At 33.6% G+C, this 18,577-nt stretch overlaps 3 protein-coding genes across 8 annotated transcripts; all 3 read left to right on the top strand.

Moving 5' to 3' along the window:
* The first annotated feature begins 124 nt into the window (after nucleotides 1-124).
* Nucleotides 125-6,541, top strand: LOC112417520 (zinc finger MYM-type protein 1). 3 transcript variants are annotated; one of them, XR_003008088.2, is made up of 4 exons: nucleotides 125-270; nucleotides 784-2,863; nucleotides 3,862-3,943; nucleotides 6,118-6,541. XR_003008088.2 is itself a non-coding variant. In XM_024773626.2 (3 exons), the coding sequence occupies exon 2, from the start codon at nucleotides 791-793 to the stop codon at nucleotides 2,837-2,839; it is 2,049 nt and encodes a 682-aa protein (XP_024629394.1). In that variant the 5' UTR covers nucleotides 132-270; nucleotides 779-790; the 3' UTR covers nucleotides 2,840-2,863; nucleotides 6,118-6,541. The 3 variants fall into 3 exon arrangements, 1 of the variants encoding a protein (XP_024629394.1); XR_003008087.2 differs by having other exon boundaries at nucleotides 132-270; nucleotides 779-2,863; XM_024773626.2 differs by lacking the exon at nucleotides 3,862-3,943 and having other exon boundaries at nucleotides 132-270; nucleotides 779-2,863.
* A 1,065-nt stretch (nucleotides 6,542-7,606) lies between these two features.
* On the top strand, nucleotides 7,607-12,668 carry LOC112417178 (zinc finger MYM-type protein 1). The gene is made up of 4 exons (XM_039828500.1): nucleotides 7,607-10,106; nucleotides 11,106-11,187; nucleotides 12,027-12,079; nucleotides 12,351-12,668. Exons 1-3 carry the CDS (start codon nucleotides 8,069-8,071, stop codon nucleotides 12,028-12,030), a joined length of 2,124 nt encoding a protein of 707 aa, XP_039684434.1. The 5' UTR covers nucleotides 7,607-8,068; the 3' UTR covers nucleotides 12,031-12,079; nucleotides 12,351-12,668.
* Nucleotides 12,669-14,277: 1,609 nt separating this feature from the next.
* Nucleotides 14,278-18,278, top strand: LOC112417449 (uncharacterized). Of its 4 annotated transcripts, XR_005643449.1 has the most exons (5): nucleotides 14,278-15,422; nucleotides 16,456-16,537; nucleotides 17,184-17,279; nucleotides 17,364-17,418; nucleotides 17,864-18,278. XR_005643449.1 is itself a non-coding variant. In XM_039828653.1 (4 exons), the coding sequence occupies exons 1-3, from the start codon at nucleotides 15,179-15,181 to the stop codon at nucleotides 17,263-17,265; spliced, it is 408 nt and encodes a 135-aa protein (XP_039684587.1). In that variant the 5' UTR covers nucleotides 14,278-15,178; the 3' UTR covers nucleotides 17,266-17,279; nucleotides 17,364-18,278. The 4 variants fall into 4 exon arrangements, 2 of the variants coding, with proteins under 2 accessions (XP_039684587.1, XP_039684586.1); XR_005643448.1 differs by having other exon boundaries at nucleotides 17,184-17,418; XM_039828653.1 differs by having other exon boundaries at nucleotides 17,364-18,278.
* Nucleotides 18,279-18,577: the final 299 nt, after the last annotated feature.

The following is an 18,577-nucleotide window of genomic DNA, read 5'->3' as shown; positions in this document are numbered from 1 at the left end:
CCGGTTTCCTAAAAACTTCGATAGCAAACTGCTGAGGGGGCATTTTGATATTTTACTCGTGTGGCACAGCCAAACAACACGTGAGAACAGCAATTCTCAGAGAAAGCTGGTAATCCGAAATTAACATAAATAAAATCCGATAAAAAAGTATTTGAGAATAGTGGTTCTCTCCTCTCCTCTCCTCCATAACACTTGCTTTAGAAAGGTAACGCCCGCCATTTATTTGCTCACTCACTCCATCGCTGCCTGGAAAGTGGAAACGCACGATAGGTATTCATTCCTCTCTTCACTTCTCACTTTCATTCTTCTTTTCTTTTCACTTTTTTTGTTACTCGGTATTGTTAATTTTTTTATGGCGAAAGCAGCTTCTGTTTAGGGTTTTTTCAATTCAATGTTTTTGTCTAGTGTCTAATGAGGCATTGATTTATCCATTAAACCACCAAACTAATCTCTTATATACTCTCAGAAATTACTAATCTCTTATTATATTATACGTAGGGTTAATAGGTTTTCACCCCGCCATTTTGGTGGTCTTTTGGTTTGCCCCCTATGGAAAAAAAAAAAAAAACTTGAGATTCCCATGTAAATCTCCAAGTTTTATTTTCATTGGGGGTAAACCAAAAAACCCCTAAATGGCAGGGGGTAAAAGCCTATTAACCCTTATATTTATAATGTCAATGACCTATTTGAGAGTCTTTTACAAAGTCGGGGATTAGTTTGGTGGTTTACTCTTGATTTATTCGTGGAAAGATTTTTATTTTTATTTTTTCCTATGTAGTTCAGAAAAGTAATGGTCAAGAATCAAAGACTCGATTCTTTTTTGAAGAGGAAACTTGCTCAGCAAGATGACGAGAATATAGATTCCACCTCTGAACCCGAAAAACCACAAATTGAAGAAAATGAGAAGCAACTTTCCAAGGTTCGTAGAGTTGCATGTGATGAGTTTGAGAAGGAGAATCAAGATGGGCATAATGACAATGCTATTGATGTGCCAAACTTAGATCAAATTATGAAGAATCAAGATTGTATTCTTCAAACTTCAATTGGCATTGTTCTTTATCTAACATTTCAAGATCATGCTATTTGTGGTGGTGATGGAGAAACCACCGAAGAAAGATATGAAGATGTTTTCAGTTCAATGGCAATACTTAATGCATCATTTAATGATGAGTTTTCCCAAGCCATGTTGAAAAATGGCCAATATCTTGACAAGTGTGCTTCACTTCAATTTCGAAAAGAGATCTTGCGAGTTGTTTCTAGTCAAGTGAAAAACCATATCCGTGAGGAAATTGGTGATTCCAAATTTTGTATAGTTGTTGATGGAGCTCTTGATAAATCAGGAAAGGAACAAATGGCCCTTGTTTTGAGATTTGTTGATAAAAAGGGGTTTATACAAGAGCGGTTGTTTGATATTGTGCATGTTAAAGACATTAATTTTGAGGTATCCGCTCTTAAGGAACAAGTTTGTGCTATACTTTCTCAGCATAATCTTGATGTTTCTAACATTCGTGGTCAAGGGTATGATGGTACCTGCGAAATGAGAGAACAATGGAATGGTTTACATGCACTATTTTTGAATGAATGTCCTTCTGCATATCACATTCATTGTTTTGCTCATAAGTTGCAATCTGCCTTGGTTTGTGCATCGTCAGAAGTTACTCCAATTTACCTGTTCTTTTCTGAATTGAATTCTATTGTAGATTTTTTCTCTTGTTGTAGTAAGCCCCATGATGAGTTACTTGCTGCCAAGTTAGATGAAATTGCACATTTGCTAAAGATCAATGAGCTTGAAACCAGCGAAGGGGAGAATTTTACTTGGCAAACTCGTTCGAGGTCACATTTTCCTTCTATCTGTACCTTGATAAACATGTATGGTGAAACTTGTTCTCTTTTAGAAAAACTGACCAATGTTGGTTCAACTTATTGTCAAAGTGGGGATGCTTCTATTGCTTTTGATAACTTGACTACATTTGAATTTGTATTGATCTTGCATTTGATGAGAAATATTATGGGGATAACTGATATTCTTTGTCAAGCTTTACAACAACAAAATCCAAATGTTGTTAATGTCAAGCATATAGTTCGTTCTACCAAAGTGCTGCTTCAAAACACGAGACAAAATGGCTGGAGTAAGTTGTTAAAAAGTGTGATATGTTTTTGTGATAAAAATGGTATTGAGGTTCCTCAATTGAAAGCTCCGTATGTAGCAAGACCTGCATGGCGCTCTAATCACCAAAAGGATGACATCACAATAGAGCATTATTATAGGGAAGAAGTGTTTTCCATTGCCATTGACAAACAATTACAAGAGTTGAATAGCAGGTTTAGCGACCAAGCAATGGAGTTGTTAACTCTAAGTTGTGCTTTGGTTCCTAAGGATACTTACAAAACTTTTAACATTGATGATATTTGCACTCTTGTAGAAAAATATTATCCCATGGATTTCAACGAGCAGGAGAAGCTTAATTTACGATGTCAACTTCAGCATTTCATTATTGATGCTCGTCAAGATTCAAAATTGAAGAATTTATCAACTATCCAAGAATTGTGTACATGTTTGGCAGCAACAAAAAAATCAGAAGTTTACTGTTTGATTGACAAATTACTCCGTCTTATCATGACTCTTCCGGTTTCTACTGCTACAACCGAAAGATCTTTTGCAGGAATGGAAATTTTCAAGACTATGTTGCGAAACATGAGTGAAGATGCTTTTCTAGCAGACGGCGTGATAATTTACATTGAAAAGGAGATTGCTAAAGGTTTTACTTTTAATTCAATTATTGATGATCTCGAGTCTCACTCAAAGAGCACAATGACTCACAACCGTGTAGCTCTGTAAATGATTGCAGTACCTGACCATCAGGTAACTCTATCTCTGCTTTTGCTTTGAATTGTAAAAATACTGAGCTTCCTTTCAGTTAGCTTAAACCTTATGTCACTGGACATTCCTGCAATTCTGCTCACTTGAGAAAGATTTATAGAATTTCAGAGAAGCAATTTTCTTAGTTGCTTCGTGGAATTGATCAGGAAGTTTGATACTAATATACATCTAGATAATTAGATGCTACTTCTTATGGACATTAACTTACAGATACATGAATCTGATTATCAATTTCTACTAGTATTTTTAACATACTTAAATGTCGTTGTGAAACAGTTTTCTTTTTATCATACGTGAAAGCAAAGAAGCATGAACGACATTTTTTTCGTATCTATTCTTAAATATTGTTCTGAAACAAAGGAAGTAGCATTTTGAAGAGAGTGAAGTTGCATTTTGTTTCATTTTAGTTGCAAACCCAACAACTTAGCAACGAATCCTGGTGTTTTGCAAGCACTGTTTTGTACTCTAGTGATAAGTTTGTATTAGGTGCATAGCAAACATGTAGTGGCACTGGATATTTCATTGAGCACATAAGGAATTAACGGCATCCATACTTTTTGTTGATTTCGACTTTTGTTTTTGTTCAATGTTTTATTAGTTTTATCGGAACATACAATACAAAAGACATTCCTCGTGGATTATATTTGGTTGTTTCATCTTGTTGATTATGATAGCTCGCATATTTTCTCATTTAGGATCAGTAGTCTGAGATGACTCCATATAATCTTACACATACAAAGTTGAATGAATCACTGCATATTAGGTAAATTGTAAAACCATGATTAATTATGTAGAGCAGAAGATGTGTTTAGAATATTGCAGATTTTTTTTTGGAAGTTTGCAACCTATTATTCGGTTTTGACTCTTGCATAAGTTCATAGTTGTTTCAAAGTGACATAGGTAAATTGCCAAATCAAAATGTATGGTGTGTGTGAAATTTCATTACTAAAAATAAAGGGTAACTGTTTACTCACTAGCAGAATTACTTGGCGATGAAGAATCTGATGGATACCTTCCGCTTCAAGTTGCTGAATATCTGATTGAGGATGACATCTCATCTAGGTATTGATTTTGGATATTCAGATGCATGCTCATATGTGTCTTCTGTGTTCACTCAATCTTTCGATCTTCTCACTCTACAATCTATTTGTTATACTTCCCATTTGACTCATTTGCTAGATATAATACGACCTTTCTGTTAGAGATGGTGCACTAACCAAATATAATAACACAGTGCCTCTTTGCAAGAAGTCATTAGATACCGCTTTATGGGTTTATAATTTATATCCTTTTTTTGTGTGCCTCAGATTGATTCAAAACAGAATCATCAAGGCATTGCTATGAATCATGTAACTTTGCCTTTTGTAGGCAAAATGTCAGTTGAAAACAGAATAATCGTTACTCAAGCTTAGATTCAATGTCAGGTAGATCTGGCGAGGATAAACATGCTATAAAACTTCTTTAAAGAATAGAACTAACCTGAATGCCATGTTTTAAACTATTTTCCATTGCCAATTGTATCATCTTGGTCAGCCAATGTAACAAACACCAAACAGCACATGATTTTAAGCAAGTAGATTCATTTACTTAAGTAAAACTCTCTGTGTGTGTGCGGTAGCTCAACTGGTTTGAGCTAAGGGATTAATGGTCCAGGGTTCAAGTCCTGGCAAGGAGAAAAATACTAAAATAACAATTAACATAAATTAAAAAAAAACTAATTTAAGATTGTGGCATTTCACCTTCTTTGATAGGTTTCATTTCAGCAAATAAGTGTTTATATTTTTGTTTATTGCTACAGGTACTTTGTAAAGGACATGTAGATTTGTCTTGGTTTGGTATTGATCTAAGTAAATATGTAGTGTTTTAACACTCTTTAGCCTTTGCTTTAATTATTATTGATTTTGATGGATGTATATTTAGTGCTGCAAGCTTTAGTTGTTTCCTCTCCAATTTAGCGTGTTGTAGGATATATAGAGCTTGTTGTATTAGATTGTAGAATATAAAGTGAGTACTTCTGAGTAGGGGTGAGCAAAAATAACCAAAAACTGAACTGAACCGGTTAACCGAACTGAACCAAACTAAAATTAACTAAACTATTGTATTAGTTATTGAACTGAACCGTTATTTTAAAAACAATTCACTAACTGAATCAAACGGTTATTAAACTCGGTTAATTGTTGTGAACCGAACTGAACCATTACATCTCAATTCAGTTCTCACTATTCTGGAAAATTTTCACACAAAAATCATGAACCAAACCCTTTTCTAAACCCTAATTTCATTTCAATTTCAATCCAATTCACCTCTTCTTCTCTGATTCTCACTCAATCGAAGCCAGCTCACATGAACGGAACCGAAATGTGACCTCATTGATTTTGCGATTCTCACTCTTCTTCTTCTGGACTTTTCTGCGATTCTCACTCTCACCTCTTCTGCGATTCCTAAGGTATAAATTAGTTTATGGGTATGATGTTTTTTTGAGTTTTACTTTTGGGTATATTGATTTTGATTTCTGGGTATGATTTTATATTTTTATTTGATTTTTGTTTTTGGATATGATTTTGTTTGATTTTTGTTTCTGGGTATGATGATTTTGGGTTAAGTTTTTTGTTACAGAAATAACTTATTCATAAGCACTTATATATCATATGTTGTGCTAAGGTTGCTTATTTTTGGTTTGTTTAACTTCAGAATGATTAGTGTTTCTATATTGTTTGGACTTGTTTAATTAGGCCTTAAATTTGAATGAATTTTCTTGATGTCATTGTCTCCTTAAAATTGAACTTTAGCAGCAATTAATAAAGTACTGATATTTTGAGACAACAGAAGCAAGTGGTATAATACAGATAGTGTTACTGATAAAATTCATGAAACATGAACCATAACAGTTCGGTTCGGTTAATAGGTATGCAAATGGTTAACCGAACCATAACTTTGGTTCAATTCGGTTAGTTCCAAACCTTAAACGGTTCGGTTATTCCGAACCATTTCAAAACTTCGGTTCGGTTAGTATGGTTAACCGAACCATGCCCACCCCTATCTGAGATAGCTTAGTCATATAGTGGCAGTTATAAGGGAAATGGTACTGATCACAATACTTGAATTCTTTCAAACTTCTGCTCATGTGTTTTAGAAGAAGGAAACAAGAAAGAAAAAAAGATACAAGGAACTACTTTCTGCATATTGGCTTTTACTGTATTATTTAATATTGCTGATTCAATTTTCCTCCTTTGCAGACAAGTTCACGGTTTTGTCTTTTGTCGAGGCTCTTGAGGGTTCTGTTTCCAAATCTGAGGAATTCAGACAAGATTATCAGGATTTAAAATCTTAGTCTCGTAACCATCATTGGCAATTTGACATTATGGATGAGTTTCAGTAGCGTGGCTCTTTTGACATCTCTTTTTTCACTATTGCTTATACAGATACAAGAAACTGTTTTCTTTTTGTTGTTGTTGTTGTGGCTATTTCTGTTTGAAAAAGTAAAGTTTAATGGTTTTAATTTAATTGAGATCTTTGAAGGCTATGGGTTGAAGTACATGAATACTAAAATCTAAACCATCATTGATGGCAATTGCACCCATACACATTGAGTATCCACAAAAACATAAGGTAAAAACCTACATTATCCGCTTAATTTTGAGGGTAATTGTCCGCAGTTTAGCTCATACATGTGTGTGTATTGGTCGGGTTGTTTGGTGGTCAGAATTTCACCCCTTAAGTATAAGTAAAGAATCAAGGTTCGTACTTCGGCCCATGCATATTGCAATGTCTCTATCAACTGAGCTATGATGATATGGGCAACATAACTATTATATTTATAAGAGAAAATATACACAATATTGTCGAAAATAATATAACGTTCATTTGAATTATTTTTCAAGTCACATATTTAACGTGTTTAATCTATTTATTAATTTTTGTTTCTATTTCTATCGGCATAATTGGACCAAAGTATTATTATGGTCGAGTAAAAAATGTAACATTTGTGACGATCGAGTAAAAAATGTAACATTTGTTTTGTAAATGATTTTATAACTACAGTTAACTGTATGAAAATCTTTAAAAAATATATGAAATGTCATGAGAGAAAATGAATATGCGATTAGAGATAATGGACTCGTGATTTTTTTTTTTTTTTTTTTTTTTGTTCTGTTAAAGGAATATGTATTTATTATTCTTGTAATTTATTTTTAATTATAAAAAAGTAAGTGTTAATTAAGTAAATTGCCTCTAAAAATATTTAGACTTTTGTTTTTAGTACAGACAAAACAATTTGTTTTTTTAGTTCCTATTAATTTTCTATCAGCATTTTAGCATTTTAGTCTCTGAAATTTTCTATTAGAATTTTTAAATCCTATAAAATTTTGCGTGAATATTTTTGGTGCTTAAATTTTTTCAAAAGGGAAATGTTCTCGTGAACTCTAATCTAACCGAATATATAGCAGTTATTTTGGTAATTTATTTTTAATAACAAAAATAAAGGTTAATTAAGTAAATGATCTTTATAAATATTTAGAATTTCTCTTATTTTTAAAATGTTTTTCTCGTGCTAACAACACTCTCTTTTCAACACTCACTTCCTAATTAGCTTAAATCATAGTGGGTCTCACACTTTGAAAATGAATTCCACTTAAAGTGGTGGGTCAAACATTAATTTTATCCAATAAAAAAATGAATGTTGAATAGTGTTAAAAAGAGAGTTTCCTTAGCATTCATCTTATTTTTAATTACAAAAGTAAGGGTTAATTAAGTAAACTCATTTGCAAGATATCACATTAGATAAAAAAAAAAAAAAAACGAGGGGACTGTAAAAAGTAAAAACACTCTAAAACCCTTCGCTAATTGCTATATATTTTGTGAAGAACTAGAAAGGTAGCGCGCGTCTTTTATTTTTGTTGAATGCTCAAAATCTCAATCAACCTTCTCTTCTCACTTCTCAGATTCTTCCTTTTCCGTTTTCTTTCATTCAATTCAAAATGTTGCTACTCGCTTTTACTTTTTATTTTCTTATTTTTTTTATTATTTTTGCAAACATCTTCTGTTTAGGGATTTGCAATGTTTTTGTGTAAGGAACTCATTGTGTTTCAACTGTTTAGGTTTTATTTTTGTTCATTCTTTGTTTGTATTCACATTAATGTTTTTGCTTTTCTGTTCTCCTATGCAGTTCAGTAGTTAAGAAAAGTAGCAATGGTTAAGAGTCAAAAAATCGATTCTTTCTTCAAGAGGATAGTTACCCACAAAGATGAAGAACGTTTGACTTCCTCACCCAAACCTGAAAACTGTCTCGAGAACCTGAAAGTTGAAGAAAATGAAAAACAACCTTCCAAGGTTCCTAGAGTTGCATATGGTGAGTTGGGGAATGTTATTGATGTGCAAAAATCAGATCAAATTAAGAAGAATCGAGTATGTCTCAAGACTTCGATTGACATTGTTCGTAATTTAACACTTCAAGATGTTGATTTTAGTCGTGATGGTGAAACTAGCGAAGCAAGACACCAAGATGCTTTTCTGTCAATGGCAAAGGTTGCAGCAAAATATGATGATGAATTTGCCAAAGTTGTGCTGGAAAATGGCCCATATCTTTCTAGTTGTGCTTCATTTCAATTTCGAAAAGAGATCTTGCATATTCTTTCTAATAAAGTGAAAAGTCATATTCGCGAGGAAATTGGTGATTCCAAATTTTGCATAGTTGTTGATGGAGTTTGTGATGGACCACAAAAGGAACAAATGGCTCTTGTTTTGAGATTTGTTGATAAAAATGGTTTTATACAAGAGCGGTTTTTTGATATTGTGCATGTTAAAGACTTTGAGCCATCAGAGGAAGAAATTTACGCTATACTTTCTCGACACAATCTTGATGTTTCTAATATTCGTGGTCAAGGGTATGATGGCACTAGCGATATGAGAGAACAATGGAATAGTTTGCAGACACTAATTTTGAATGAATGTCCTTATGCATACCACATTCATTGTTTTGAACATAAGTTGCAACCTGCCTTGGTTTGTGCATCGTCAGAAGTTTTTCCAATTCAACAATTCTTTTCAAAGTTGACTTCTATTGTCAATTTTTTCAATTCTTGTAGTAAGCCCCATGATGAGTCGCTAGCTGCCAAGTTAAATGAAATCGCACATTTGCTAGAGATCAGTGAAATTGGCGAAGGGGCAAATCAAATTGGTAGTTTACAAAGAGTTGGAGATACTTGTTTGAGGTCACATTTTTCTTCTATTTGTAGCTTGATAAGGATGTACGATACAACTTGTTCGATTCTTAAAAAACTTGCTGATGATGGGTCTACTTATTATCAAAGTGGTGATGCTTCTATTGCTTACGACAACTTGACCGCATTTGAGTTTGTATTGATCTTGCATATGATGAGAGAAATCTTGGGGATAACTCATGTTCTTTGTGATGTTGTGCAACTACAATGTCCATATCTAGTTAATGTCAAGGCCGTAGTTCGTTCTACCAAAGCACTGCTTCAAATTTTTAGACAAGATGGTTGGGATAAATTGTTAAAAGACGTGAAATGTTTCTGTGCAAAGCATGATATTGAGATTCCTCAATTCAATGCTCCGTATGTAGAAAGACCATGGCAATCTCGTCACCAAAAGGATCACATCACAATAGAGCATTATTTTAGAGTAGAAGTGTTTTTTATTGTCATTGACAATCAATTACAAGAGTTGAATAGCAGGTTTAGTGACCAAGCAATGGAGTTATTAACTCTATGCTCTGCTTTGGTTCCTAAGGATAGTTGCAAAGCTTTTGATATTGATCATCTTTGCACTCTTGTAGAAAAATGTTATCCCATGGATTTCAACGAGCAGGAGAAGATTGATTTGCAACGTCAACTTAAATATTTCATTATTCAAGCCCGTCAAGATTCAAATTTGAAGAATTTATCAACTATCCAAGAATTGTGTTCATGTTTGGCAGGAACAAGAAAGGCTCAAATTTACTACTTGATTGACAGACTACTCCGTCTTATCATGACTCTTCCGGTTTATACGGCTGCAACCGAAAGATCTTTTTCAGCAATGAAAATTTTCAAGACTATGTTGAGAAACATGAGGAAAGATGAGTTTCTAGCCGATAGCATGCTAATTTACATTGAGAAGGAGATCGCTAAAATTTTTAGTTCTGATTCAATTATTGATGATCTCAAAGTGCACAATGACTCACACCTGTGTAGCTCTGTGAATGATTGCATTATCAAACCACCAGGTTACTGTCTCTGCTTTTGCTTTGAATTGTAAAATACTGAGATTCCTTGCTGTTAGGTTAAGCCATTTATCACTGAACATTCCTGCAATTCTGATCACTTGAGAAAGGTTTATATAGAACTTCAGAGAAGAAATTTTCTTAATTGCTGATGGAAATTGCACACTAAGTTTGACACACACACACACACAACTTACATTTTACAAGATAATCATTAAGGATGCTACTTTTATGTACATGAACTCGCAAATACATGAATCTGATTATCAATTTCTACTATTATTTTTCAACATACTCAAATGTCGTTGTGAAGCATTTTTCTTCTTATGATACGTGAAAGCAAAGAATCCAGCACAACAGTTTTTCCATAATATTATTCTAAAACAAATGAAGTAGCATTTTGTTTGATTTCATAGCAAACCCAACAACTCAGCAACGAATCCTTGTGTTTTGCAAGCACTGTTTTGTACACTAGCAATAAGTTTGTATTTGGCATGTACCCATGCATAGCCAACATGTACTTGCACAGATAAGTACCCAACTGCAAGGTTTTGAACAACCATTTAGGAAAACCCATGCATCACATATTTCATTGAGCACATAAGGAATTAACGGCATCCATACTTTTTGTTAATTTAGACTATTATTTTTGTTCAGTGTGTTCTTAGTTTTATCGGAACATACATTACAAAAGGCATTCCTCATTGATTATGTTTGGTTGATTCATCTTGTTGATTTTGATAGCTCCCATGTTTTCTCATTTAGGATCAGTTCTGAGATGACTGCATGTGATCTTACACAAAGGTAGTCTAATGAATGTTAAATTTCATGAATCACTGCATATTAGGTAAATCGTAAAACCAAGATTAATTATGTAGAGCAGTAGACGTGTTTTGAATATTGCAGTTTTTTTTTTTTTTTGGAAGTTAGCAAAACCAAAATGTATGGTGTGTGTGAAATTTCATTATGAAAAATAATGGATAACTGTTTACTCACTAACAGATATGCTTGGTGAAGAAGAATCTGATGGATCCCTTCTGCTTCAAGTTGCTGAAGATAAGGTTGAGGATAACATCTCATCTAGGTATTGATTTTGGATATTCAAATGCATGCTTATTTGTCTTCTGTGTTTACTCAATGTTCTGATCTTCTCACTCTGTACCATCTATTTGTTATGCTTCCTATTTGACTCATTTTCTAATTATAATACAACCATTATGTTTGAGATGGTGCACTAGACGGTACCTCTTTGCAAGAAGTCATTAGATATCATTTTATGAATTTATAATTTGTATTCTTTTTTTTGTGCCTCGGATTGATCCAAAACAGAATCATCAAGGCATGGCTATGATATGAATCATGTAACTTTGCTTTTTGTGGAACAATGTCAGTTGAAAACAGCATAATCATTACTCAAGCTTAGATTCAATGTCAGGTAGATTTGACGAGGATAAAACATGCTACTTTTGTAGATAAAACTTCTCTTAAAAATAGAATTAACCTGAATGCCCTGTAAGAAGATGCCGTTGTAAGAAGAGTAGATCAAATGGAGGAGAGTCAGGTTAAAAGAGGTAGAGGAAGACCTAAGAAAACCATTCGAGAAACCATTAGAAAAGATTTAGAGGTCAATGAGTTGGATCCAAATATGGTTTTTGATAGAACACTATGGCGTCATTTGATCCATGTAGCTGACCCCACTTATTGGGATAAGGCTTGGTTGTTGTTGTTGTTGCCCTGTTTTAAACTATGAAACTATTTTCCACTACCAATTGTGTCATCTTGGTCAGCCAATGTATTAAACACCAAACAGCACATGACTTAAGCAAGTAGATTCATTTGCTTATGTAAGACTGGCACCTCACTTTTCTGTGACGTTTCATTTCAGCGGATGCTAAGTGTGTATATATTTTTTTATTGCTACAGGTAGTTTGAAAAGGACAGAGATTCGTCTCAGTTTGATATTGATCCAAGTAAATGTAAGTGTGTAATTCTTTAATACTTTAAATGTAAGTATGTTTATATATTACTTTAATTGTATTTGGTATGGTAGAATAAGATTGTACAATATAAAGTGAGATGGCTTAATCATACAGTGGCAGTTATAAGGGAAATGATACTGAACACAATTCTTGGATTCTTTCAAACTTTGGTTCATTTGTTTTAGAATAAGGAAACAAAGAGTAAAGAAATTTGGCTCATTTGTCTTGATTATGTAATATTGCTGATTCAATTTTCCTCCCTTGGCAGACAAGTTCACGGTTGTCTTTTCTTGAGGCTCTTGAGGGTTCCGTTTCCAAGTCTGAGGAGTCCATACAAGATGAGCAGGATTTAAGATCTCAATCTTCTAACAATCATTGCTGTATTGATGAATTTAAGTAGTGTTATTTCAGTGTCTATTGTTTCAGTATTGCTTTTCTATATAGATATGTAAGAAACTGTGTTTTTTGGCGAACATGCATTTCTGTTTTAAAAGAAAAGTTTAATGGTTTGAATTTATTGAGATGAGATGTTTCAATGCTATGTTGTGAAGTAAATGATTAATAAAATCCAAACCCAGCATTTTGTTCTTCACTATCTGCATAAATGTGTTTCTCAGAAGGTTATGGGCTCTGAAATGCATTACGACTCTATAATCTATATAAAAGTTAGAGTATTCAACCCAGCATTTATTATTAAGATTTATATGCAGTCATTAGAAACATGTGGTAAGTGCAGTCAACATGCATCTAAACCGTTCCTTTCCATACCCTTGGGAGTAAGACACTGCACTTTCCCAAGACTCCTTCACGGCTTCACCCCCTCACCTTTCTCTTTCCTGTGTCAACTCTCTTCGGCCTCCTCCAACAACAACCTTCAAAATTAGGATCCTTATTATTTGAACCAGTTTTTGAATATGGCTTTCAATAGTTTGATTCTCGGATAAGCCTATGGTTAGTTAGTATTGTTCATAAAATAACTAACAGAAAACAATTTGGATGTTTTTACAATTTCAATACACAACATCCTAACAATACATAGAAGGATAACTCGAATTAGGAAAATGTTTGGATTTTCACGGTCATTTAGGTACCATTTGGACTTGTACCCAAAAATACATGTTAATTATTTAAAAATTACAATGTATTTAATTTTGTTCTCTTTCTACGTTTTATCAATTGTGTGTGTCTAAATAATTTGTTCAATCGATGACCATCCAAAACTTCCTCTTAAAATCATATAACATGTTGTCAAATGCCGGTCAATAAAATAAGACAATTTTTTATGTATTTGGTGCATATTTTATCCTTATCAAATTAGTTATTTTCATTATATTCTACAAAATGGAAATAATTGTGTTGATCTGATATCAAAATTCGAAAAAGTTTACACAAATTTCCAACTAAAATTGAGTATTTGGTAATGATTTTTCAAAAACAATTACAAATTTACAATATATATTTACTGATGATGAGTCTGAGAATGTTATTCACGCTCAAAACTCAGATCAAATTACCAAGAATCGAATATTTCTTAAGAATTTCATCACCATTGTTCGTTTTTTAGCACTTCAAGATATGGCTTTTAGTATTGTTCTTTTTGGCGAACAAACTTCTGAACAAAGACACCAAGAGAAGAGGCTTTTCTTTCAATGGTCGAACTTATAGCATCTTGGAATGATGAATTTTCCCAGGCCTTGTCGGGAAATGACTCCTATCTTTCCAACTGTGCTTCATTTCCATTTCAAAAACACATCTTGCATGTTCTTGCTAGTAGAGTGAAAAAGCATATCCGTGACGAAATTGGTGATTCCAAATTTTGCATTGTTCTGGATGGAGCTTGGGATAAATCACAATATGAACAAATGCCTCTTATTTTGAGATTTGTTCATAAAAATGGTTTTACACAATATTGTGGAAGTTGGATACAATCATTTTAATGAACAAGTTTGTGCTATACTTTCTCGACATAATCTTGATGTTTCTAACATTCGTGGTCAAGGTTATGACGGTACCTGCGATATGAGAGAACAATGGAATGGCTTACAAGCACTATTTTTGAATCAATGTCCTTCTGCATACTACATTCACTGTTTTGCACATAAGTTGGATCTTGCCTTGGTTGGTGCATCAACATAAATTACTCCTATTATGCAATTCTTTTTTAGCTTGACTAATATTGTCAATTTTTTATGATAAGTTACTAGCTGCCGAGTTAAATGAAATTGCACAGTTACTAGAGACCAGAGAGCTTGAAACTGGTGAAGGGGAAGATCGTATGGGTACTATGCAACAAGTTGGTGATGCTCGTTTGACATCATATTTTTCTCCTATTTGTAGCTTGATAAATAGGTATGATGCAACTTGTTGTATTTTAGAAAAACTTTCTGAGAATGGGTCAAATTATTGTCAAAATGGGGATGCTTATATGGCTTATAATCACTTGACCACATTTGACTTTGTATTGGTCTTGCATTTGATGAGAAATACGATGGGGATAACTGATATTCTTTGTCAAGCTTTACAACAACAACATCCAAATGTAGTTAATGTCAAGCATATAGTTCGTTCTACCAAAGCACTGCTTCAAAATATGAGACAAGATGGTTGGGATAAGTTGTTAAAGACTGTGACATCTTTTTGTGATAAAAATGGTATTCATGTTCCTAAGGTCGATGCTCCGTATGTACCAATATCACGGCGCGCTCGTCGCCAACAGGAGGATCAAATCACATTAATGCAGTATTATAGAGAACAAGTATTTTTTATTACCATTGACAAGCAAATACAAGAATTGAATAGCAGGTTCAGTGACCAATCAATGGAGTTGTTGACTCTAGGCTCTGCTTTGGTTCCTAAGGATACTCACCAAGCTTTTAACATTGATAATATTTGCACTCTTGTAGAAAAATATTATCCCATGGATTTCATGAGCAGGAGAAGATTACTTCGCGATTTCAACTTCAACATTTCATTATTGATGCTCGTCAAGATTCAACTTTGAAAAGCTTATCAACTATCCAAGAATTGTGTGCATGTTTGGCAGCAACGAAAAAGTCAGAAGTTTACTACTTGATTGATAGACTACTCCGCCTTATCATGACTCTTCCGGTTTCTACACCCACAACCGAAAGATCTTCGTCAGCAATGAAAACTTTCAAGTCTATGTTGAAAAACATGATGGAAGATGAGTTTATACCAGATAGCATGATAATTTACATTGAAAGGGAAATTGCTAAAAGTTTTAGTCCTGATTCATTTATTGATGATCTCGAGTCACTCAATGAGTGCAATGACTCGCAACTGTGTAGCTCTGTAAATGGTGGCATTGAAAGACCATCAGGTAATTATCTCTTCTTTTACTTTGAATTGTAAAATATCGAGTTTCCTTTTTGTTAGTTTAAACCTTATATGTCACTGGACATTCCTGCAATTCTGTTTACTTGAAAATGGTTTAGAGAATTTCAGAAAAGAAATAACGATGCTATGTCTTATGTACATGGACCTAGACACACACACACACACATACACACATTTAATGTCACAATGCGTTATATTAAATACTAGTAAGTTGACTCCTGTTTGCGAGAAGTCATTAGATATACTCATTGGTTTCTCTTGGAATGTGTGTGAGTGTGTGTAGTGTGTGTGCGTGTGTGCATGCGCGCGCAATACAAAAGGAACTAGTAGTCTGATTCTGATAGCCCCCATATTTTGGTTTTTCATCTTGTTGATTATGATAGCCCCCCCATGTTTTCTCATTTAGGAACTAGTAGTCTGAGATGACTCTACATGATCTTACACATAGGTAGTTTAATGAATCTTAATTTTTCATTAAACACTGCATATTAGGTAAATCAAAATACCATGATTAATTATGTAGACCCGTAGAGGTTCTAAGAATATGTTGAGATTCTGTAAGTTGCTCATGATTCTCTTTGAATCTTATCTTGATTTTTGTATTTTGTTGATTGTGTAATGAATCATTAGAACTGTGATTCATTTATATATACCCTAGCACTAGACCTGTTGTAGCAGTTTTTTGGGTCAAAGCTGACTGATACTTGTCAGGCACTTTGTTAAAGCTGTTCTGACTGTTTTGACAGCTAGTTACCAGGCTTTAATAGAGGAAGGGAAGGTATATGGCAAGCTCTCATGAGCTTGCACTAGGTTTAGCTATACGACTCCCTTTAATAGAATACTAGTTTTTTTTTTTGTTTTTTTGTTTTTTTAAGTTTGCAACCTTTTTATTTGGTTTCTTACTCCTGCATAAGTTTGATAATTATTTCAAAGTGACATAGGCAAATAGCCAAATGTATGATGTGTGTCAAATTTCCATCACTAAAAATAAAGGGAACCCATTTACTCACTGACAGAGTTGCTTGACGAAGAAGAAACTGATGGACCTGTTCCGCTTCAAGTTGCTGATGATATGGTTGAGGATGACATCTCATTTAGGTATTGATTTTGGATTTTCAGATGCTTGTTCATGCATCATCTGTTGTGTTACTCAATCTTATCTTCTCACTTGTACCATCTATTTTTCATGCTTCCCATTTCACCCATATGCTAGATACCACCATTCTGTTAGATATAGTACACTGACCAAATCTAATAAGATGGTCCCTCTTTGCGAGAAAAAGTCATTAGATTTCCATCTTTCACCGACTGATTCAAAACAGAATCATTAAGGCATGGCTATGATTCGTGTAGCTTTGCCTTTTATGTGCACAATGTCTGTTGAAAACAGAATAATAATCATTACTCAAATTTTCCACTGGCAATTGTATTGGACAGCAAATGTATTAAACACCAAAAGGCACATGACTTTATCTCACTTCTAAATATCTTTTAGTAGGTGACAATTATTCGTTAGTCTGATTCATCTATTTATAACATAATGTTGTCATTTTTTCCTGAAAAAAGAAAGGTCATATTTAACATCTTTAGTGTAGATCAAATTGAAAAGAAGCAATTGAAGGGTGATGTGATCATGCATTTAGCATGGAAATTTAATTGCCAAATCAGTCCCTTAATATTGCATACTCTAATTATTTAGCCTACTGGACATTAAATGGTTTGGACATTTTTTGTTGTTAAAAAGAGCTGCAGATTTTAGTGTACCAAACTTGGGTCTGGAAGCAAGTAGCGATGTAACAGCCCACCTTTCTTCTGTCAGCAAGTAGATTCATTTGCATATGTAAGACTGTAGTACCTCACTTTGCTTTTGTTAAGTTCCAATTCAGCAGATACTTTGTGTTTGTATATTAATTTATTGCTACAGGTACTTTGAAAAGGACAGATAGATTTGTCTCAGTTTGGAATTGATACAAGCAAATGTAAGGGTGTACTGTGTAGTACTTCCATACTCTTAAGCCTTGCCTTAATTATTATTGATTTTGATGAATGTATATTTATGCTGCCAGCTGTAGTTGTTTCTTCTCCTATCAAGCATGTTGTAGGATATCTAGAGCTTGTTTAGTGTATGTGTATAAGTATGATAGAAGAATAAGCTTGTAAAGTGAGTAGTTGAGAGATAGCTTAAGCATAGAGTGACGGTTATAAGGGAAATGCTACTGAACACGATACTTGGAGTCTTGGAATTTTTTTCAAAGTTCCACATCTTTTTAGGGTTCAGACCTGTGATGGAATTTGGTATTTCATGTATTTTAGATTAAGGAAACAAAAAGTTAAGAAAGATAAAAGAAACTATTATCTGCTTATTGTCTTGATTATTTATACTCAATAGTTAATAATGCTGATTCAATTTCCCCCCCTTTACAGACAAATTCAACGTTATCTTTTCTAGATGCTTTTGAGGATTCTGTTTCCAAGTCTGAGGAATCTGGACAAGATGACCAGGATTTAAGATCTCAATCTTGTAACCATCATGACCATATGGATTAATCTAAGTAGCGTGGCTCTTTCAGTATTTATTTTTTTCAGTATTGCTTTTCTACAGATACAAGAAACTGTGTTTTTTTTGGCAAACATATATTTCTGTTTAAAAAGAAAAGTTTAATGGTTTTAATTTAATTGAGATCTTTCAAGGCTATGGAGTGAAGTACATGATTAATAAAATCCAAACCCATAATTTTATTTCATAATCTGCATGACCGTGTCTCTCAGAAGGTTAGAAGCTCTGAAGCATATAGTGAGTTGGTGACAATATGTTGTGTTAGTATCTCCTACCTAGCTTTTCTCATTGAGGTTTTTAAGGGATTTGGATTGCATGCATGCAGGAAGTGCATCACATGCATCTGAACCATTCCTTTCATTCGATGCTTCTTAAACATACACATAATTTCTTTCTCAAATCGAAGAAATATGTTAAGGAAAAACCTTTTAAATCTTGAGTCTTTTTTTTGTAGTTTATATAATAAAATCAAAATATCCATCACATTTCCTGTTTCTTCTTATCATAAAATTACATCAATTTGTAAAAAGATGTGTGTTGATACTTGAGAGCAAAGGTAAATGTATAAAAAATGGGAAGGA

Source organism: Medicago truncatula, chromosome 8, assembly GCF_003473485.1.
Source record: "Medicago truncatula cultivar Jemalong A17 chromosome 8, MtrunA17r5.0-ANR, whole genome shotgun sequence".
Taxonomy (NCBI): domain Eukaryota; kingdom Viridiplantae; phylum Streptophyta; class Magnoliopsida; order Fabales; family Fabaceae; genus Medicago; species Medicago truncatula.
Note: the sequence above shows the minus strand (reverse complement) of the source record. Positions and strands in the feature narration are given on the sequence as shown.

Coding starts and splice junctions, on each gene's coding strand:
- LOC112417178 (XM_039828500.1), top strand. CDS start 8,069: ATGGTTAAGAGTCAAAAAATCGATTCTTTCTTCAAGAGGATAGTTACC. Junction 10,107..11,105: donor TTGCATTATCAAACCACCAG/GTTACTGTCTCT, acceptor ACTCACTAACAG/ATATGCTTGGTGAAGAAGAA.
- LOC112417449 (XM_039828653.1), top strand. CDS start 15,179: ATGACTCTTCCGGTTTCTACACCCACAACCGAAAGATCTTCGTCAGCA. Junction 15,423..16,455: donor TGGCATTGAAAGACCATCAG/GTAATTATCTCT, acceptor ACTCACTGACAG/AGTTGCTTGACGAAGAAGAA. Junction 16,538..17,183: donor GAGGATGACATCTCATTTAG/GTATTGATTTTG, acceptor GTTGTTAAAAAG/AGCTGCAGATTTTAGTGTAC.
- LOC112417520 (XM_024773626.2), top strand. CDS start 791: ATGGTCAAGAATCAAAGACTCGATTCTTTTTTGAAGAGGAAACTTGCT.